Raw genomic sequence first — 21,859 nt, forward strand, 5'->3', positions numbered from 1 at the left:
GTACGCGGGCCTCTCACTGTTGTGGCCTCTCCCGTTGCGGAGCACAGGCTCAGCGGCCATGGCTCACGGGCCCAGCCGCTCCGCGGCATGTGGGATCCTCCCGGACCGGGGCACGAACCCGCGTCCCCCGCATCGGCAGGCGGACTCTCAACCGCTGTGCCACCAGGGAAGCCCCAGGCTCTCTTTATTTTAACACACCAGGCCCTTCGAGATCTGTCCTCTTTCTAGCCTCAGCCTACCTTCCTAGCTTCATTTCTTGCCATTTCCTCTAATTCACCCCAAACATAATGAAATATTTATAATTTCCAAAAATGCTGTGCTCTTTCTTGGCTCAGTGGTCTTGCAGTGTTGTCACCTATGTCTTCAAACCCCTGCCTTCACTATTACCTGTTGGTTCTCAGCTCAGACATCACCTGTTTTAGGACGTCTTCGCTAATCTCCCTAGTCTGAGTTAATCTCCTCTCTGTGCTCGTGTAGCACTGTGTGCCTATCTGTGCATAGTGTAATTTGGTTTTCTTGTCGTTTTTAGTAGAAAGTACTCATTAAAAGCAGGGGCTCGTGTCTTTCACCTCTGCATTCCCAGTATCCAGTGTGGTACCTGAAGCATAGTAGATGTTTTGTAGATGTTGAATGAATGAATGGAGAGGAAAGGGAAAATCAGAGACATTTTGAAGGAATGAAGTAGCCAAACTAGATGATGGATTTGATAGTGAGTGAAGGAGCCTGAAAAATCAAATATGACTTGAGTCCCTCCCTGGGAAGGCCTTCACTGTGTATGTTTGTACAGGAGGGGGTACGAGTTGAGGGGGGCTGTGGAATATCTGTAGCTGTCGTCACCGCTTCGGAATCAGTCACAGAAATCTTTGCCCTGAGTGCCCCCTGTTCCCCTTCTCAGTCTGTCTTTGCTTCTTATCTTTCAGGTGCAGAACTTGGCAGTCAGGAACCAACAGGCCTCAGTCCAAGGACCCCAAATGCAAGGCTCCGCTCAGAAGGCCATTCCTCCTGGAGCCTCCCCTGTCTCCAGCCTCTCTCAGGCCTCTAGCCAGGCCCTCGCTGTGGCTCAGGCGTCCTCTGGGGCCTCAGGCCAGTCCCTCAACCTTAGTCAAGCTGGCGGAGGCAGTGGGAATAGCATCCCGGGGTCCATGGGTCCAGGCGGCCAGGCACCTGGGGGCTTGGGTCAGTTGCCTTCCTCAGGAGTGGGTGGTGGTGGGAGCTGTCCCAGGAAGGGCACAGGAGTGGTGCAGCCCTTGCCTGCAGCCCAGGCAGTGACTGTGAGTCAGGGCAGCCAGACAGAAGCAGAAGGTGCAGCGGCCAAGAAGGCAGAAGCAGACGGGACTGGCCAGCAGAGCGTGGGCATGAACCTGACACGGACAGCCACACCTGCTCCCAGCCAGACCCTCATTAGCTCAGGTAAGCTGTCACCTCTCATAATGTCATTGTTCTCTCGGGACTTGTTTGAAATTGTCAGAGTACATACCTTGGCCTTTTCTCCTGCTTGTCTTGGTCCCGGACTAGGGGAAGGAAAGAGAATCACATCAGCCTTGATGATGTTAGTCCAGGGAGACAGGACGACAGGTAACAGAGATGGATCTTGTCTGTTTCCACCAGGCAGCGGTCAGTTTACAAGTTGCCTTGTCCTCTCTTTCTTAGGTCCTGAGTTCTTCAGTTTACTCACTCTACCCATTCATTCACTTGGTTCTTTCTGAATTGCCTACTATGTTCTAGGAGGTGCTGGGATACATCTTTGAAAAACAGACTCCTCTGCTCACGGAGCTTACAGTTTAGCATAAGGGATGTGTTTAATGTCGGTTAGTTGGCCCAGTGTAGAGCAGAGACTGTATAGGTGCCTTAGAGCACTTAGGATGAGCAAGTAGAGCCATGGTTTAATACAGTCAACTTGTGATCATCTATATCAATGATAAGGATAAAAAAGAATAAATAATAATAATAACCCCCAATAGTTCTTGCTTTCAGGCTGTGCATAGAGTTAGATGTGTGCACCTTACTTGGTAATGTTTATTTTTGCCTCCCTTGTTTCTAGTTCTTTAGTTGCTGCTATACTTGAGTAATGTACTCACAAAATGTAACAGTTAATTATCAGTTTAACACCTGGTATTTACACACCGTAGCACTTCTGTTACCGAAGTGCTTTCATTTCACATACATCCTCTGGACACTCTGGTAGAGTACGGAGCGGGGAGATCCCAACTCCAGTTTACAGTGGAGGAAACTGGGTAGAGTCCGAGCTCGCAGCGGCTGACTCGTAAGACTTCTTCTTATAGGCGGTGACCCAAACTGATAAATCTTGGAGACCGAGGCATTCACGGGAAGATGTTGGCATCTTTACCTCTGTGGACGTTTTTCTTTCAGTGACTTCTAAGTGTTTCTCATGTGTCAGGCCCTGGGCTGGGTTCTAGGGATGTAAAAGTGAATGAAACATGGCCTCAGTGCTTGAGGAGCTGAGTCTAATCATGGAGAGGATGGGCCCGCCGTTGTCCTTGCTGAGTGCGAAGTAACAGGATTTAAGTAGAGCAAAAAAATAAAAGTTAGATAAACGCAAGAAGTTACCGAGGCCTGTTAACTGCTCGAGCGGGAGCGGTCTCTCCCGGAAGCCCTTAAGACTGGAGGTAGTTGGTGACGTCAGACTCGGAGGAAGGAGTGTGAGCCAAGCGGCTGCCCGGGCCCCTCCAGGCTCGCCTTCCGTTCGCCGTCTGGGTCCGCCTCGGAAGGGTGCTCTGCCTTCCCGTTCCCGGGGCTGCTGCTGATTTTCTGCCCCCCTCCCTCTCTGTCGCTTCGGGGCTGTCCCCGCAGCCACCTACACGCAGATCCAGCCCCACTCCCTGATCCAGCAGCAGCAGCAGATCCACCTGCAGCAGAAGCAGGTGGTGATCCAGCAGCAGATCGCCATCCACCACCAGCAGCAGTTCCCGCACCGCCAGGCGCAGCTGCTGCACGCGGCCACCCACCTCCAGCTGGCCCAGCAGCAGCAGCAGCAGGCCGCGGCCCTCCCCGCCCCCCCGCCCCCGCAGGGCCCCCCCGCCCAGCAGGCCCCGCCTTCGCAGTCCCAGCAGCCAGCCCAGACTCTGGTTGTCCAGCCCATGCTGCAGTCTTCGCCCTTGTCGCTCCCTCCTGAGCCAGCCCCCAAGCCCCCCGTCCCCATCCAGTCCAAGCCACCGGTGGCCCCTGTGAAGCCTCCTCAGCTGGGGGCCGCTAAGGTGTCAGCCGCCCAGCAACCTCCGCCCCACATCCCCGTGCAAGTCGTGGGCACCCGACAGCCGGGTACAGCCCAGGCCCAAGCTTTGGGGCTGGCCCAGCTGGCAGCTGCCGTGCCTGCTTCCCGGGGGATGCCAGGCACAGTGCAGCCCGGCCAGGCCCACTTGGCCTCCTCGCCGCCTTCATCCCAAGCCCCTGGTGCGCTGCAGGAGTGCCCGCCCGCGCTGGCCTCGGGGATGACCCTGGCTCCTGTGCAGGGGACGGCACACGTGGTGAAGGGGGCGGCCACCGCCTCCTCACCTGTTGTGGCCCAGGTCCCTGCCGCCTTCTACATGCAGTCTGTGCACCTGCCGGTGAGTGATGCCTGATGGCTTTGAGGGCACTACCATCCTTGAGAGGACCTGAGCTTAATTTCGGATGGGAATAAGGAGTTAGGAAGGTTAAGATACTGGTATTGATCACTGCTGCTTTTGTAAGAGAGAGACATGTTCATGGAAGGTTAAGATCCTGGCATTTATTTCTTCCTTTTGTAAGAGGGAGACATTAGTGTAGATAATACCCGATGATCATACTCCTAAATTTGCCACTGAAATTTTGTGGTTTTGGATCTGTATGAAGTTATGTCAAGATACAGCCTTAACCACCAAAATTGATTTTTAGAAAAACAGCAGTTCGTGGTTGGGCTGTTGATGAACCCAGGGTCTCCAGGTCTACGTGAGGACCTGGAGAAAATGTTGTATTTTTTGTCTTGCTGTAGAAGTTACACTTCTTGGGAATGACCAGAAATTTTACTGTACTGTGGGAAGTATACAAATTGGGGAATCTAGAACTAAGAAAATGTTCTCTGACAGTATGGGAATAATTGTGTTTCCTTGTTAGCCTTCACTCATAAATCCCTTCTTTCCTGTTCTTCACTTTATAGGGCAAACCCCAGACATTGCCCGTAAAACGCAAGGCTGAGTCAGAGGAGGAGAGAGACGATATCTCCACGTTGAGTTCAATGCTTCCTGCGAAGGCGTCTCCGGTAGTAGAGAGCCCGAAGGCCATGGAGGAGAAGGGCGGTCTTGGAGGTGAGTAACTGACTTCTGCAGTGCTGCTGGAGTACACAGAAATTAGAGGAAAGTTCTGAGCGAGCTGAAAGATCACTCTGCCTCAGTAGGCTTGGTGGAGTAGATCCAAACACAGGGAATCCAGGGTGAATGATCAGAAGGGAACATGTATTACTGTGGAAGCCAGGCCGACCTGGCTCAGAGATGGATCAGCTAGGTCATCGCCTACCTGTTCCTCAATCTTGTGTTTATTTTCCAGACAAAGCTGAACCAGTGACCAGTGTGAATGCTGGTGCCCCGAGCAGTGATGTGGTAGCCTTGGCTCCTGCCCCGTCCGCACCGCCTCCCACGCTGGCCATGGTGTCCAGACAGATGGGGGACTCCAAGCCCCCACAGGCCATTGTGAAGCCCCAGATTCTCACCCACATCATCGAAGGCTTCGTTATCCAGGAAGGAGCAGAACCTTTTCCGGTGAGGGCAGGGTCAGAAGGCGGGGCTTGGTCTGATTGTCGTCTTTTCAAACTCCGCGAAATCAAAAGGCTCAGAACTATTTAATTATTGGCGAATGGTTCAATTCTGTTGTTTGTATGGTTAGTTGTAAAGAAGGAAGTGAAGAGAAGAAAGAATATGTAGACTAGAAAGTGAAAATGTTGGGAAGAGGAGAAGAAAAGGAAAAAAGTGACCTCTAAAGCTGTCATGTTTAGTTAGACAAATTAGGTTGTTTTATAGTGAAGAAAATTGTGGTAGAGAAGTTAAGAGACTTTTCTGGATACCATGAGTTGCAGAACCAGGACTTAGAACACAAGTATCTTGACTCCTAGTATGTTCCCTGCAATTTAGGAAGGAAAAGGACAAAATAGGGAGCCCAGGTAGGAACCCGTTCTCCAGTGGCTTATCTGAAAAAAGCCAGTTAGAGGCTCTTGATTGCTATATCGAAAATGGTTTTCTCTGCATCGGACTTGGTCATTAACTCAGAAATCTGGGCAAAGACATGGTGGTGAAAAATGGTGGGGAAAGCTATAGGGAAGCAGAAAGGAATTAGGCTAACTTTACTCACCTTTTTCTGGGACAGGTGGGTTGTTCTCAGTTACTGAAAGAGTCTGAGAAGCCACTGCAGACTGGCCTCGTGACAGGGCTGAATGAGAATCAGTCGGGTGGCCCCTTAGGTGGGGACAGCCCATCTGCTGGTAAGTATTTAGTTAGAGACCCATCTGGGGAAGGAGGCTGATGGAGATGTGTTTGAGGACTTAGTGTAAAATAGGAATTATCTATTTAAAGTGGGAATTACGTGAAGTCCATCCACGCTGAGAAACCAGAAACCACATCATATAACAGAATACGTAGACTCACACAAAAGTTGTTCCATAGGATAGAATTAAGGGGAATTTTATCAAGCTAGAGTAATCTGTTGAATTATTTACTATAAGGATATATTTTTCAAAAGATGATCTAAAATAGGCTATTTCTGGGGATTCCCTGGCCGTTCAGTGGTTGGGACTCCACGCTTCCACTGCAGGGGGCACGGGTTTGATCCCTGGTCGGGGAACTAAGATCCTGCATGTTGCAGGGTGCGGCCAAAAAGAAATAGGCTATATCTCAATTTCCAGTTCTCCTTATTCTAGATTCTGTACTACATGTTAAGGAGTCCTGATCACATTCCCCCCCCCCCCCCCGCTTTTGGAAACTTCTGTGGGAGAGAGGTCTTATGTCTTTCCAGGCATTAAGTAATCTTTTCCTCTCTCCTGTTCAGAAATGCAGTCTTGTCTGAAATCTGAGATTATGAGTCAGGATAAAATTAGTCATTTAAAGTGGAAATCGTCTGGCTTAAGGTTAGGAAGACTGTGATGTTCTTGAGGGACAGTTCTTAACGGTTTTGGATCTTGAACTTTGTTTTAGGGATTCTCAATTAGGTTGAGTAGGTCTTTGGGGGGAACGCTGAGAGTGATTAGAGTCCAGCGCTGGGCCTGATGGGGGCCTGAGTGGCAGCAGACACCGACGCAGCCCTCCCGCGCTGCCTTGTTTTCAGAGCTAGATAAGAAGGCGAACCTCCTGAAGTGCGAGTACTGTGGGAAGTACGCCCCCGCAGAGCAGTTTCGCGGCTCCAAGAGATTCTGCTCCATGACTTGCGCGAAGAGGTACTGTAGGCACCCCGCCTCACCCACCTCCGTCTAACCTTACAGCCCTTCCCTAGGATCTGCTCAAGGCTCATAGTTAATGTCTCCTCTGCTTTCATTCCCTTCCCCAAATCGGCCCTTAAAATCCCAATTCACATTTAATGCGGGGGAGCAAGGCGGTCTTCTCGGGCAGCTCTCATGACCTCCTGTACGTGCCCTGACCCGTAGGTATAATGTGAGCTGTAGCCACCAATTCCGGCTGAAGAGGAAAAAAATGAAAGAGTTTCAAGAAGCCAACTATGCCCGCGTTCGCCGGCGCGGACCCCGCCGCAGCTCCTCCGACATCGCCCGTGCCAAGATCCAGGGCAAGCGTCACCGGGTGAGCTGCCGGTGCGGGGCGCACTACCTCAGAAATGGGCCTTTTTCCTTCCTCTTCCCCACAGGGCAGTTCCTTTGCCCAGCTAAAAAGAGTATGAGACCAGAACTCCGGTTTTGCCTTGATTGCCTTACTCCAAATTCCAAGAGATCCTGACCTCTGTCTCTTCTCACCTTACTGGTTGCCTGTCCGTTAATCCTTACGCCGTGTTTGAGGAGGGAAAATCTAGGGCAGTCGTTGGTAGAAGGGGAGAACCGAGAGAGGGATACAGTTCATACTTGAAAGGCACTCGAGAGCGGACTGGTGACTTCGGGCATTTGCACGTGAAGTACAGATTATTTCACTTGTGCTAAGATTAGTTTTTCCTCTGTGCCCAACAGTAATCCAAACCCAGGGTGGCTGGGGAGGGGAGAGGGAAACCTCATGACGCTGTTACTTGTGACCTGTTTTGCGGTTTTTTCTGTAGGGTCAAGAGGACTCTAGCCGGGGTTCAGATAATTCCAGTTACGATGAAGCACTCTCTCCAACCTCTCCTGGGCCTTTATCCGTGCGAGCGGGGCATGGAGAACGTGACCTGGGGAACCCCAATACAGCTCCGCCTACACCAGAACTACACGGCATCAACCCTGTGTTCCTGTCCAGTAATCCTAGCCGTTGGAGCGTAGAGGAGGTGTATGAGTTTATTGCTTCTCTACAAGGTATCGCGGGCCTGTCCACCAGAACCCAGGTCACCTATATTGCTTCATTTTCCTAGTTTTCTTTAGGTCCTCCCACGGGGGCTTTTGTAACTGGAAATGTTAACGGACTTAAGCAGTAGAGGCTTAAGTGTGGTATGACGAAGGCTCTACTCTTGGTATTTATTCCGGTTGCTTGTCCACAGCCTGGTTTCCCAGTTTTCCTGGGTTGACTGTCCTCTGCTATGTCAGTAATTTTGCAATAGTTGATTTTCATCTATGATTCTTACCAATAATTTTTAGATAAAGTATTTTTTTATGTGTGATTAATTGGGATACCCACCATGGATAAAAGACTTTTCTCAGTGGAGAAGGGGATTAGGAAATAATGGGCCATTGTTGCCCTGCTCTCTTCAAGGCAGGATTATTTATAAGCTATTCTTCTTTTTAAAAAAATAAATTTATTTAGTTAATTTATTTATTATTTTTGGCTGCGTTGAGTCTTCATTGCTGCGTGCGGGCTTTTTCTAGTTGCGATGAGCGGGGGCTAGTCTACGTTGCGGTGCGCGGGCTTCTCATTGCAGCGGCTTCTCTTGTTGCGGAGCATGGGCTGCTCTAGGTGCACAGGCTTCAGTAGTTGTGGCTCGCGGGCTCTAGAGAGCAGGCTCAGTAGTTGTGGCACACGGGCTTAGTTGCTCCGCGGCACGTGGGATCTTCCCGGACCAGGGCTCGAATCTGTGTCCCCTGCATTGGCAGATAAGCTATTCTTGACAAAGCGGGGATGGCTTTCTCCAGCAGGAAAACCATCCTACCCTTCTTGGTATTTTGTCTGAATTCTGGGCCCTTAAAGATGTCACGACGGCTCTTAACTTTGATTTTCTTGCCAGTGTCAAAGAAAACATATATATTGCTCCCTCCTTTTGTCCCCCTCAGTTTTATCTGAATGAAGGTATCTCTCTGGTTGAACAACTTAGTTGTTCTTTTCTTTATCTTGGCTCCCTTTTAAAAAAAAATTAGTTAATACTTCGGCTGCACTGGGTCTCCGTTGCTGCGCGCAGGCTTTCTCTAGTTGTGCCGAGCGGAGGCCGCTCCTCGCTGCGGTGCATGGGCTTCTCGTTGGGGAGCACGGGCTCTGGGCGCGTGGGCTCTAGGTGCGTGGGCCTCAGCAGTTGCGGCGTTTGGGCTCAGCGGTTGTGGCTTGTGGGCTCTAGAGCGCAGGCTCAGTAGTTGTGGCACACGGGCTTAGTTGCTTTGCGGCATGTGGGATCTTTCCGGACCAGGGATTGAACCCACGTCCCCTGCACTGGCAGGCGGATTCTTAACCACTGCGCCACCAGGGAAGTCCCTGTCTTGGCTCTTTTTGTTTTTATAAATAGCCAGTTGCTCTGATTTCATTTTGCTTCCAAAGCTTGCCATCTCAGGCCCACTGTATTACTGAATTTAGGACAAGTACTTTGGTGCTACCGTGTAGTTTCTCATACATATTCCCATCATTTCCTTCTAGGCTGCCAAGAGATTGCAGAGGAGTTTCGTTCCCAGGAGATTGATGGACAGGCCCTTTTATTACTTAAAGAGGAACATCTTATGAGTGCCATGAACATCAAGCTGGGCCCTGCCCTCAAGATCTGCGCCAAGATAAACGTCCTCAAGGAGACCTAAGGTGGCCCTCTTGCACAAACCAGCCTAAGGCAGACACTCCCCACTGTCCAGGTTATAACCTGGTGCCAGCAGAGACTTCACAGGGAAGACAGAGCTGTTCCAATTATGTATGTCTTCTGTAGAGGGGATTACTGAGACAGGGAAGACAAGTGCAAGAATTGGCCGCTGGTGCTACATGGTGGCAGCTTTGACATTTCTCTGGGTTCTACTTTATTTTTAAAATCTTTATGATTCTCACCTACCCTAATCCGATCTTTATAAAAGAGGCAGTCTAGAGAACCAGGACTGCTCGGCCTTATCCCGGAGCGGAGTGTCTAGCCAGGGTCAGAATTCTCCTAGAGGAGGAATGTACAGTATGGTGAGGCGAGGAAATGGGTGGAGTGTAGGTGTGCCTCAGCAGCGGGGGAGCTAGGGTTTTCCAGCTTGTGTGACACAAGTAGCAAAATCTGGCACTCCCTCTTCCCTCGGGATCGTCTGACTGTAGCTGTGGCCCAGAGTTTTGTTGTCACTCCCTTAGTATTGGATATTTTCTCCTGCATCCACGGCAGGGTCACCAGCCAGGGTAGAGACTGGGTTGGCATCATTCTGATTTGCTGCAGGGACTAAAAGTTTTGGGCACACATGTGGCTGTTGTCTTTCTTTCCGCCTCCCCCTGCTCCTTTCCAGTTTATCTGTTGTCTCCTACCCCACCTTTCTTTTCCATTCCAACTCTGCTCTGTCCTATAGCTTTATAAAGCAGGAGCGCGTGGGACTGAGGTCAGGAATAGAAGTACCTGCCTTAGGCGCTATACCTTATACAACAAAAATATTAAATATTTTTTTTCCTCCTCAGTAAAAGGATGAAAATTGGTCTCAGTTGTCTCTTACTCCATCATTCCAGTGTATCTACCCTCTTTTTTCACACAAATGACTAGGCCAACGTGGTTTTTTTTTTAATCTTTTAAGTGTTTTTGTACAAAAAAATGTATATATTTTTTGCATTTTTAAAACACCAGAGTGGGGGAGGGATGCAAACAAATAACAAAAAAGATGATGCTTTTATAACATTATTTTCCCTGTTTAGAAAGAAGAAAAAAAATCATTCCAATAGTATTTAAAAGTCCAAAGATGAAATCATTTCATTTCCTTCTCTAAAGGCTGAAAAAGGCCCCTGCCTATTGATTCCATCCTCCTGTGTCCAGTGGAGCCATGTTTGTTACTCTTCAGTGGCCCAGGCTCACTATCACACAAAGATCAGGCCAGGTTTCTGGGCACATGGCCTGAACAGAAAGGTGGAAGCATCAGAAGATTAAGACCGTCTCCCCACAGAAGTAATGTTGTGGGCAAGAAGACGCGTCCCTGAGCCAGAAAAAGGGACAAGCGCCGCAGCCGCCGCAGCCAGGGCGGAAGGCGGAGAGCCCGGGATGTCCCACTTCTGCCTCCATTCCCTTTCCAGAAGACTGGGGGCAAAAAAAAAAAAAAAAAGTCAAAATGACATGCCTATGAAGGAAAAGTGCAACATGTTTAGAAATACTGATAGAGGGAACGTTTTAGGAGTAAGAAAAGCTTTGCCAGCTTTGACTGCAAGTGGGAGAAGAAAGTCATCAAGGAGATCCCACCACAAGGTAAACAGACTTCCCTTTTCTGGAGCCCTGGCAGCATAGGAGGTCAATTTTAATGTCCCTTTCCGATGGACTGGACTTCTGGATTAGGCATTTTGGCTGCAGATGGACCAATAACCTAAGACCACAACCAAGGTCCTAGCTCCAGCTATAAAGTCACTCCAATGCCAGCAAATGATGTATGGTACCTTTTAATCCTCTAATTGGGAAATTTCAAATTTTCCCATCCTAATCCCAGAGGTGGAAGAATTAAGTCTACGACATCACCAGGCTCGAACCAAATGGCAGTACTTGGATACAACCAAGTAATCACTGCAAAATAGTTCCAAGCAGCAAGAGATTACATCCAGATTCTCATGGAGACTACTGTAGGGTACAGAGTAACGGCATGAAAGCAATCAAACCTTGTATAAATAATGTTTCTTTGCTTTTTTTTTTTTTTTTTAATTAAAGAAATCCAGTGTCTCAAAAACTTGTGAAAACGTGTTTAAAAAAGGAAGGGTCAGGGAGCCTGCCACACCCTTTTGCTCATGAAAACTCCCCTACTTGTACTTTCTCATACCAAGAGACAGTACAACAGCCTCTGCTGTCATTGGCCCTATTATATTAGCTCTGTCCTACAACTGTACCTCTCAGGAGGGAAAACAAATAGGGAACAAAGGGAAGGCATTTCTACTACTGACAAGTGGATGCAAACCAAAAGCAAACCGGAAAGTAAGAGCAATATTAAGGGTGAGATGAGAGACTGGAGTGGAGGCTGCTTAAGAAACCTGGCTGAGGACGCTTTGGTTTGGGGGCTGAAGAAGCCGGACATTTAAAGTGCAATCACATCGGCAATAAATGATCATCCCTTTCTTCTGACTCCTCCCCCAGCTGGTCATCCCCCACACCACGATATGCAGCAGGCACGTTTCGGGGTTTAGATCGGCACACAAAGTCACAACCATCCTGTAGGGGGAAAGGAAAGGAAGGAAACGATCATTTGAAATCAGCAGCTTTCAGGTGGGCAGAGTATGTTTATGGTCCACGAATGTGGCAGCAACTGGTTTTCTCCAGGGATAATGAAGAGAGAACCCCAAAGCTCCAAGGATCAGCCTGAATCGAATGTGGGGAAGAACAGACAGGTTCTAACTTGGCCTCACCCTTTCCTCACTTAGGCCCCTTGAGAGCTGTATCAGGTTCCCAAATCTCAGCAAAAGGACTGCTCTTCCATCCAAGCCTTAGCAAGGCCAGACACGAAGATGCTATGTTGCTTATCTGTACTAGGGCAACCAACTATCTTGGTTTGCTGGGACTTTTGTGGTTTTAGCACCCCGTGTCCTGTGTCTCAGGAAACCCCTCAGTCTGGGCAAACCAGGATGGCTGGTCATTCAACCTTGTCTGTAGGCCACGGACTCAGCCAGCTGGCCCGCTACTTACTGCTACCAGGTTGCCGAGGTCCTGCCAGAAGGCCAGGTGTGGAAACTGCTCCATTCCTTTGGCTCCCACCACCAGTCGCTGGTACAGGAACCCCCCAATGACGTAGACAGCGATCAGCGATGCAAACCTGTTGAGGGAGAAAGACATCTATACTCAAAAACCAAGGAATAGTATGACTCGGATACTAAAGATAATCTCTATATTCAGTGTTACCTGTTTCCTAAGCTGTGTTCCATAAAAATGAAAGGAAAAAAAAAAAGGGGGGTAGTCAGTTGAATGAACAAGGGGGCTGGTAGGTCCTTAGAAAACCAATTAGAGTGTCAGTCTGAGAAAACCAAAATGATCAGAATAAAATAAGGCAGAGTTTGTGACTCTGACTTAGGGCTGAGAACAGTCACCGTTAGATCTACAACTCCATTTCTTTAAAAGTTCTAATCTAATGGCAGCATATTAAAAACTGTCCAGCCCTCCAGTAGGGAAAAAACCCTACATCCAAATGCAGATATTTATTGGGGACAAAACATTAAATAAGTCATTTTTTTAAAACTTGCACAGAGTCTAAAGAGGATTTTTACAAATTATAGTATAACATATACATGCACACACACTACTTCTACCTATAGACCTCCAAATAATTGTGGAGTTTAAAAAAAAAAAAGGTTTGGACTGATAAAGGAAAAAGTACTCACGTGACAAGTAAGATAGAACCCACGCTGAGGTGGGAGATCTCTGGGGAACAGGCCAGGCTGCTGTCTATCTCAAAGAGGTAGAAACAATCTTGGACTTTGCCTCGCTCCTCAAACACAGGGTTAAAATTGTCCTGATGACAAGAGGACAGAACACAACATTTACGTTGTGTCTGACACGTGTCTGAAAAAAGCACAAACCCACAAAACCCACAAAACATTTGCTTTCTCCTGGTTCAAAACCTCCTCTTCCATGTATGATGGAACACGGGTGCCTATGACTCAGGGAAAAGCTGAACTCGTTTTATCTCTTCCGTCCCAATAATCTTGTTCCCTCTGGACAGTCTCTCCCACCTCAGGCCAGTCCTTTCCTCTCCTCTCTAGGCTCCCAGGCCCCAGGGTGCCTCACCGCTAGGGTGTGTCGATTGCAGGAGATCATCACCACTGCCCGACGCTGCTCCTTGCCACAGTGACTGTCATATTCATCACCCCCTTTATAGATCAGCATGATCCAATTACCTGAGGAGGGACAAGGAAAATGGAGCTTTGGGGTGCGGGAAAAGCAGAGGCCGACCTGGGCACTGTGGTAGCGTGGAAGTGAGTTCAATGAAATTGGCTGTAATTAAAATAACCCTTTCAGGATGAGCTCTGTATACCAGAAACAGCAGCTAAACCTCGCTCCTTTATAACAGCTATGCGTTCCCTTAATAAGACAACTAAGAATCAGACAGTCATACAAGAATAACCTTAATCTTCCACAAAAATTAAGGCAATCGATAGTGCGAATACAATTATGATCCATACCTTAATCATGACTCACGTTTTCCGAATACCTGCTAACATCAAAAGAAGAGGTTCCATACAATTACTTGGTGGCAATGGAAAGCCTAAGATCATAAAGTCGCCACAGATAAATTCAAAGTGGATGATTTTGAAGACTGGGGGGCATTTTTCCTTCTTTAGTATTTACTGGGTTCAAATTTCTTTTGCAAAGTATCATTTGATCACTAATCACGTGAGGTGAATCAGGTAAGGACAGTGCTTCCAATTTTGCACATGAGAAAACAATCAAAAAGGTGAAATGATTTTTCAAGGTCACAGGACAAATAAATATGAGCTGGATCAAAAATCCAGTCTTCTGACCCCTAGCCCCAAACTCCTGACGTTGTTTTTTATTATGTTATTTATAGGAGGAACAATGTGCAATGAATAATGTATTTATCTGCTTAAGGGAGGAAAATAGACCATAGTTGCTCACATAGTCCTTTCCAGCAATATGATTTTATGACTTTTGAGAAATATTATCAACATAACTCAAGATGGTGGGGAAATTTTTGTAGACTGACTGGTTTGCAAAAAGCTTGATCTCACTTTAAAACAAACACATAAGTGTCCTGAGCCTTGGCTGTGGAGGAGCTGTGGAACTAGGTATCCTGTGGTTTGCAGGTATCTCGGGTGAGCTGAACCACACGTACCGTACGGTACACTAAAGAGCCTGGGAAGGGCTGAGACATACAGGATTATCAGAGGGATTCAATTAACTGATCAACAGGGAGAATCTTACTTCCATTGAAGATCTGAGTCTCGTTGAGTCTCCCTACTACTGTCTCCTTCCCATTACTTTTGTTGATCTGCACCAGGCCTGCCCCAGAGGTGTGGTTGCCAGCTTCTCGGCACACCCGGAACATGTAGATATACATGTCTGAGCCCTGGCCCACGGTGCTCTCAAAGCTGTGAGAAGTGAGCAGAAAGAAGAGGACAGTTACAGCTGTCAGCCTTAGGAAGAGCAGTTTCCTTTCTAACGACAACGACAATGGGTACACTCAACTTATTTGTCTGATGTCATGGCTAAACGTCCTAGTGAATAATATCTGTTGCCTCATGAGATATCCATGACCCAGAGAGAACACCCTAACTGTTGATGATGACTGATTAAAATACAGCATCCAAGACAGCTAGTATTCTAGATATTTCTAGAATAATTGCTCTAGACTATGCTAAAACATTAGCTACTACTTCCCCTTGAGTAAGGGTCTATGTTCATGAGATACACCCTCCTTCCTTAAAGATTATCTTCAGATTTATATACCAGAAGATTCCTGACACTTATGATGACGCAGTAGGCCTAAATAATGTTATCCTGATACTTCTAAATATCGAGGCATCAAATAATGCTTTTTAGTTCGTACGAGCTGGTTTCTTGGATCCAGTCATGGAAACCGCTACTCTTCTGCATAAGGTACCTGCGCACGGCTGCCGAACACCGGGCTGAGCGTGTGCTCTATATCATGAAGGAAAGCAAGACAGCACGGCCAAAAAGACTAATATTGCTAAAGTTCAGATTAGAACCGTCTCTCAGAGGAGGTTATGATACATGTATCCCCCCTATGTTTGGGGGGGAAATAAAATCAGTACTAAATAAAATCAGTAAGAGGAGGAAGAGGTTCTTTAATAAAGTTACCTTCTCAAGCCCTTTAAGACTCTTCTCATTTACCTTTTGTTAAACAGCGGTGTCAGCCTCTTCAGTAGAGCCAGCTCTTTCTCTGACTCTTTATCCTTTTCTCCTACCAGGTCGCATGTTTTTTCTTCGGTCTGCCAGGATTCTCTTACTGCCGCGGCCAGCAGCAGCAGCAGGCCGGTCCCCCAGGAGCTGTAGAGGGGGAGCATCCTTTTGGGAGAGGGAGTGTGTGTGTTAGGGAGAGAGGGAGAGGGTCGGGAGAGAAGGGAAAGCAAGCAAGCATATGAATGTGTCATAAATGAATGGTATTTTTTTAACCTTTTAATCTTCCACCCACCACCTATTATTTTACACTAGCCAGTTTTCTTCATTATTGTGACGCTGGGCTTTATTTTCTTGTCTCCATTTCAAGTTCTGTTTTCCCCATTATTTAATATTCAGAATTGGAATCTTAAGTCTCCAGGTTTCTCTTTTTCTTTTTAAGACTTATTGCAAAAGCTTCCTCCTGGCTGACTCCCTTGCCTGACACCACTGATCACCTCCTGTCCTTCTCGTGCCCCTTTCACGTGCATTCAACAAAGAGGACAGCATTGGCCCTGGTGAAGAGTTAGTGTCTACAGATTGTTGTTGAGATTTCTGCAAGGTGCGCACAAAAAAAGAATATCTAGACCTCTACGCTGTATTGGGAGAAAAACACATTTTTGGTCCTAGAAACTGTCAGAAGAACCAATCAGTGGCCTAGAGAATACTTAAGTGTGACCAACGAACAGTATTTTGATTATGCAGAAGCTATAAGATCATTTGGCATATGCAACAAATATTACCTTTTAATATCTCTGTGCCAGGAGCACCTGTGTTAGGAAACCCATATAGAGATATACATATATATACGTATATACACACATGCACATATATATCTATCACCTGTGTCGGGAAACTGTCTCTATATACCAATCACTTTCAGTCTAATTCATAGGTAAGTCCTTCAGAACAAACTATGAGGCTGAGAAGAGGGAAAGGAAAGAACAAAAAGAATTAAATTATGACAGCCTGGTGGAGACATCCTTGCCTCTTTACCATTTGGCGAGAAATTAGATTAAGATGTCTCATTATTTAGGGTTCAATACTGGTTCATAAACACTGCTTAAACCAGTGGCCCTCCATAAGATAATACTCAAATTACAATTGACACTCGATAAGGGCTAGTTGGAAGTTATTAAGAAAGATGTAAAATAGAGAAAGAGACTTGAATACTTTGGGACCTAAGCCCTCATTTTAATATTCAGGAGCATCTAACAGTCTTTGTTCATATTCACCATAAGAAGGATGAACAGAGATAAACACAGCCACAGCACCTAAAACTCGACATCTACCTGTTCTGATGTCTCACCTCTGAAAAATCATTCAATCATTTAAATGATAGGGAGAACAAAATTCACTAGGTCCAAATGAGTGGTTTGAATAAGTATTCCAAAACCCTCCTCAGGCTCCACAAGTCATGAACCTCAAGAGTTTCCAGCTTCCAACTGCTGATAACTCTTGGGAATCATCATGTCACTTTACAATTTAGCAAATCCAATTCATCTGATGCTTGTACTGCTTTAGGAATGGAAACACGCGGCTCTGTTTCCCAAACTCATTTTCTTTTCTCTAATTCCATCTTTACACCCAGGATACACTGATTTACCCTTTCAAAAGAATTCACTTTGGTATCCATTAATGATCCCTTAGGCCATTGCTACTTGTTAATTTTACAACAGTATCACCAATTTTTCTGATACAAAGATTCAATTCTTCCAAACTTTTCTCACTTACGATAAAATGTTTCCATACTACAAGTCTGGACTTTGGTTTGAATACTCTTTTAAAGTCCTCTAATTCTTTGTCATGCTGGTCCACTGACTCCACTGCATTTTTAGCATATAAAACTTAAAACAGGCAGAATTTAATGGGTACTAATAGGTACCTGAATAAATTTTCTCCACACTACTCAACAAACTTACGTTTTTTTTTTTGGATGTCTGATCTCATTTATTTGTTACTCTTAGAAAATCTCGTTTTTGACTGGACTCGCGGACTTAGAGGTAGAAGCTCTCAGAGGACAGCCTCTGTCTCTTGGCAATCTGTTCCTGGTGTTTTTCTTTGGCCTCCTTCATTCTCTTGGCCAAGAGTTTAGCATATTCTGCAGCCTCTTCCTTATTTTCTTAGTATGCTGTTTGTTCAGAGCAATATGCTGACGTTTGTGTTGCAGAACACGTGGAGTAACAAGACGCTGAGTCTTGTATGCTTCGGTCCTAGGTTTCTTACCTTCTTTGTTTAGGGGTTTTCTCTCACAATATACTGGCGGACATAGAGAGAGACTGAAAAGTTTGTGGATTCTGCTAGCTCTTTTGGGCCCCAGGTGACGAGGCGAAGTTGTATCTGTGAGTCCAGAAATATGCTTCTCCCCTTTTCCCACTATGACCAAATTGAGAACACTCAGATTGGCATCCACAATGCAACCCCGTACAGATTTGTGCTTTCTTTCTCCAGTCCTCCTTGGTATGTGACAGGAATGCCCCGTACTCAGTAGCGGGTAGACTCTACTATGGGTCCAGACACCTGCTTCATGGGGAAAACCTTGTCTGTTGTTCCCGCCGATTCAGACCACGTAACCCTTCCATTCTTCACCCACAGCATCAGCAGCAACTTCTGTGGCCACATGCTTCTTACAAAAGGTATGAAGTTTTTGTTCATCATCCACTTCAGTGAGTTTCTGGCAGCCATTGGCTGGGAAAGAGATGTTCACCTTCATCCTGAAGTGGCCAACCTCCTCTGAGGCACCATGATAAAGAGCTAAACGAACTTACATTTGACATTCTTTTTTAAAAATTTATTTTATTTATTTATTTTTGGCGGTGTTGGGTCTTCATTACTGCACGCGGGCTTTCTCTAGCTGCAGTGAGCGGGGGCTACTCTTTGTTGCAGTGTATGGGCTTCTCACTGCGGCGTCTTCTCTTGTTGCGGAGCACGGGCTCTAGGCGCGTGGGCTTCAGCAGTTGCGGCGCACGGGCTTAGTTGCTCCGTGGCATGTGGGATCTTCCCGGACCGGGGATCAAACACGTGTCCCCTGCATTGGCAGGTGGACTCTTAACCACTGCGCTGCCAGGGAGGTCCCACATTTGACATTCCGTTTCCCACATTCCACCAAGGCAACCAATACTTGGGAAGTCATCTCCCCGACTTGGTGTACTCCAAACATCAATTCATTGTAGTAATAGTAATAAGGTGTTTCCATAGAATAAGTATAGCCAGCCACAAAGTCTGAGGCTCCCATAAACACATACAAAGCATCAACAGGAAACACTTTTAATAGAGTGCTTGCCTTTTGCTAGGCATTTAACATACATTAACCAGTTAAGCCTTACAAAAACCCTATGCAGTAAATACAATGACTGTCCTTATTTTACAGAGGAGAAAACTAGACACAGCTAGTGGAGTGAACCAGATAGTGCGGCTCTGAGCTCATGGCCTACATTTAACCATTCCTTTAACATTAAGTTTTTTGGGGATCAGAGTAGGCAGTCAAAGTCTTGCTTTCATTTTGACAAAGCAAGAAGGGGAAGTGACCCCTTACACAGTTCACTAAATTGGAGGCGGAATAAAGAACCCAGACCTCAAACTCCTACCTTCTCTAAATTAACTCACTGCTCCACACAACTTGACCAGTTGACTAAAATAAGAAGCTCCTTTTATTAGACTGATTAAGCATGACATTTTCTTTATATTCTCTCAGGACCCAATTTGAAATCTCAACTTTCTGTGCTTTCAATATTCTTTTATCCAGGACCATTTTCTGGAGGGATGCTCACACAGAAGGCTGTGTTCTTTGGCTTCAAAGTTAGTTCCTTATCTGTTAACAGCTGATGATTTCTTTTCCCAAATCAGAACAGAGACTCTCACAAAACTGGGAAAGGATGAAGGGCTGAACACCCCGCAGTCAGCATTAGTTGAGTTGAACTAGCTTTCATTTAATTATTGGTTCAAAAAGATAGGAGATAAAAAGAGATATATTCTTCTCTTTCCTGCTTAAGGTCTGGCTACGTTTGAGCTGCTTCTCTTTGATTCAGTGGCATATGCTCTAAGTGCTTTATCTAGATTATGTTCGTCAATCTTCACAACCCAGAAAAGTAGGTATAATTTCTCCCATTTTACAGATGAGAAAACTGATTCCTACAGAGCTTAAGTTACTTGCCTTAGGTTATACAAGTATTAAACATGCATGAAGTTATTGTAAGGCAACTTGAATGAGTCATGGTATAAAGCTATTTTCTGATAAATAAAGGAGTGCAAAAATGTATTGGTAAGAGTATGAAATGCAAGGGCTGGGTAGTCCCTTTTTACATCTAATTGTGCTACAATTAGATTCTCAAGATGCAAGAGTTTGTCCTAGATACTTTGGAAACAAGCGGCAGGACTTAAAGATTTTGAAAAATCCCTTTCAATTTTCTTGTTCTACAACGATAGATCCATAGAGTTAAGGCTTAAAAATTCTCCTCCAATGGGATGACCAATGATTAAGCCAGGAATTGGGAAACACTTTACATCACTGGGCCTCTGTACCACTCACTTCCCCCGCTCCTTAAGACTAGCCGTGACTATTTTCTGTTTTTCGGTGGAATTTCTACCTTCTTCTCTCTGGCTCATTTCTGATGGCGACGGCCCTTAACTCCTGTCTCCAGCAGCCCACACTTTCAGAAGAGCAGCCCTAACTAGCTGAACCGCCCAAGGTTGAAAAGCCTTAAGAAAGCAGCTCTATGGCCCAAGGGCGGAAGCTCCCTCCAAAGAGGAACGCAAATCCCTCTATTGGCGAGTCTTCGTACTATACACTCATCTCCCTCAAACTTCTTCCAGGCTTCCAGACATTCGCGTCCTGTCTAGTCTCCCGACTTTCCAAATGCTTAGGGCCATACCCTCTACAAATGATGCCACCTGACCTCCCTCTACGATGCGGGCCAAAATCCCGTCCACGGGTATCCAGTAACACCTCGAACGGACTCCAGACTTCGCGACCTTCCTTTCCCTGCCTTCCAAACTGGTCTTGGAGATCCTTTCTCCCTCACTCCCTTGGCGACCCTGTAACTCCCCAACCTTACACTTCCGCCTTTCTACCCTCAGGCTCCTTAGCTGGATTTTTGGGCTAGAACCCGGGCCAAGGGAGACTCAGCGATACCGGCCCCCGTCACAGCCACGAGGGATGAGCGCTCTCCAGCCCACTCCTCCTCCACGCCCCTCATACTCACGTGTCACGGGCAAACGGAGCAGCCACAGCTCAGAATCCCCGGCCGAGTACCTGCTCGCGGCTGGGAGACAGGACCAGCGAGGGGCTGGCCGCAGACCCCGGTTCCAGAGCTCGCCGCAGAGCCAGCGACCCCACGAGCGCCTCGCTGGGTTCCACTCCGGGAACCGGAAACAGGAAGTGCCGGGCGGCCGCTGGGCAACTGCTGCTCCCACTAGACCCCGCGGCATGTCACCGTAGAACCGTTTCGCCCCTTTCCCCTTCCCGGCCTCTCAGATCATCCCGGACGCTGATTGGCCAGGACCGTGGGCGTTAGGCTCCGCCCTCGCGGCATCAACTCCAATCCCTATTGAGATTTGCAAGTTTAGTTCCACCTTTGCGGGTCGCCGTTCTGGGGTCCCAGACTCCCACCTCCCGGCCTCTCGGCTCGGGCCCCTGTCACGCGGGGTCACGCGGGGGTCACGCGCGGTCAGGCGCCAGGCTCGCTCCCTGGTAGGTCAGACCGGAGGGCGGCGGAAGTGGAAATGCGGGGCGGGGCCAGATCCCCAGGCCGCGGCGGGAGCTGTAGTTCTCGTGCCGGTTGCTGACTCAGAACGTCTGCCGCCCGAGGGGGGCGCTGTTTCGCTGCGTGCTGGCCCCGAGTCGCGTTGTCCCTAGAGGATAGTGGAGAGCGACCGAGCCGTGGTCCTCCTGGCTTTCTTACCGTCACTTTGGTTCTTTACGTCCCGTCTCCGGTTTAGCACCTTGAGGTGCGGCAGGGGTTGTTATGCCAGTTAGCCTTATCATCCCTCCGGCATTTTGCGTGATAAACACTCTGCAGCCACTTCTGCTGACCGAGACAAGTCAATTTTTGGTCTTTGCGCCTTTGCTAAGATCCTTTGCGGTGTCTCTCACGTGTGGCGTCTTAGCCGCGTGTGGAAGTCCTACCCGTTCATAGAACTCGGTTCAGAGGCGCCTGTGACTCCTGGACTCAACCGTCTTCAGCTGGAACCGTTCCGTCCTCCCAGTGCCCGCTGGCTGCTCGCACCTGGCTTTAGTCTGGTTTCTTTCTGCTTTGATTCCTCCGTTGCATTTGCGTGTGCCTCCCAGCGTCTCCTCGGATGGGTACTGGATTTATTTTTATTTTTTATTTTTTTTGCGGTACGCGGGCCTCGCACTGCTGTGGCCTCTCCCGTTGCGGAGCACAGGCTCCGGACGCGCAGGCTCAGCGGCCATGGCTCACGGGCCCCGCCGCTCCGCGGCACGTGGGATCCTCCCAGACCGGGGCACGAACCCGCGTCCCCCGCATCGGCAGGCGGACTCCCAACCACTGCGCCACCAGGGAAGCCCCCC

General features: G+C 47.6%; 2 protein-coding genes and 1 pseudogene across 5 annotated transcripts in view; 1 reads left to right on the top strand and 2 right to left on the bottom strand.

The window, feature by feature from the left end:
* The window catches only part of PHC1 (polyhomeotic homolog 1), a 22,997-nt gene extending 12,667 nt beyond the window's left edge, over nt 1-10,330 (top strand). For 3 of the 4 annotated variants that reach the window (XM_024129039.3, XM_024129041.3, XM_028490994.2), the window contains 9 exons: nt 921-1,410; nt 2,812-3,566; nt 4,136-4,283; nt 4,522-4,733; nt 5,335-5,449; nt 6,289-6,397; nt 6,605-6,755; nt 7,219-7,450; nt 8,931-10,330. In XM_024129039.3, coding sequence (XP_023984807.1) covers nt 921-1,410; nt 2,812-3,566; nt 4,136-4,283; nt 4,522-4,733; nt 5,335-5,449; nt 6,289-6,397; nt 6,605-6,755; nt 7,219-7,450; nt 8,931-9,085 — 2,367 coding nt within the window. In that variant the 3' untranslated portion in view covers nt 9,086-10,330. Of the gene's footprint in view, nt 1-920; nt 1,411-2,811; nt 3,567-4,135; nt 4,284-4,521; nt 4,734-5,334; nt 5,450-6,288; nt 6,398-6,604; nt 6,767-7,218; nt 7,451-8,930 lie in introns of all 4 variants that reach the window. The other variant, XM_028490995.2, reaches the window with a different exon arrangement.
* Nucleotides 10,331-11,105: 775 nt separating this feature from the next.
* M6PR (mannose-6-phosphate receptor, cation dependent) lies at nt 11,106-21,759 on the bottom strand. The gene is made up of 7 exons (XM_007101837.4): nt 20,532-21,759; nt 15,286-15,459; nt 14,356-14,522; nt 13,201-13,310; nt 12,795-12,925; nt 12,106-12,232; nt 11,106-11,634 (listed from the first exon to the last, which is right to left on the bottom strand). Exons 2-7 carry the CDS (start codon nt 15,456-15,458, stop codon nt 11,512-11,514), a joined length of 831 nt encoding a protein of 276 aa, XP_007101899.1. The 5' UTR covers nt 15,459; nt 20,532-21,759; the 3' UTR covers nt 11,106-11,511.
* Nucleotides 15,466-20,525, bottom strand: LOC114486468 (40S ribosomal protein S6-like; annotated as a pseudogene).
* Nucleotides 21,760-21,859: the final 100 nt, after the last annotated feature.

The sequence above is a fragment of the Physeter macrocephalus genome, chromosome 6, assembly GCF_002837175.3.
Source record: "Physeter macrocephalus isolate SW-GA chromosome 6, ASM283717v5, whole genome shotgun sequence".
Lineage (NCBI taxonomy): Eukaryota > Metazoa > Chordata > Mammalia > Artiodactyla > Physeteridae > Physeter > Physeter macrocephalus.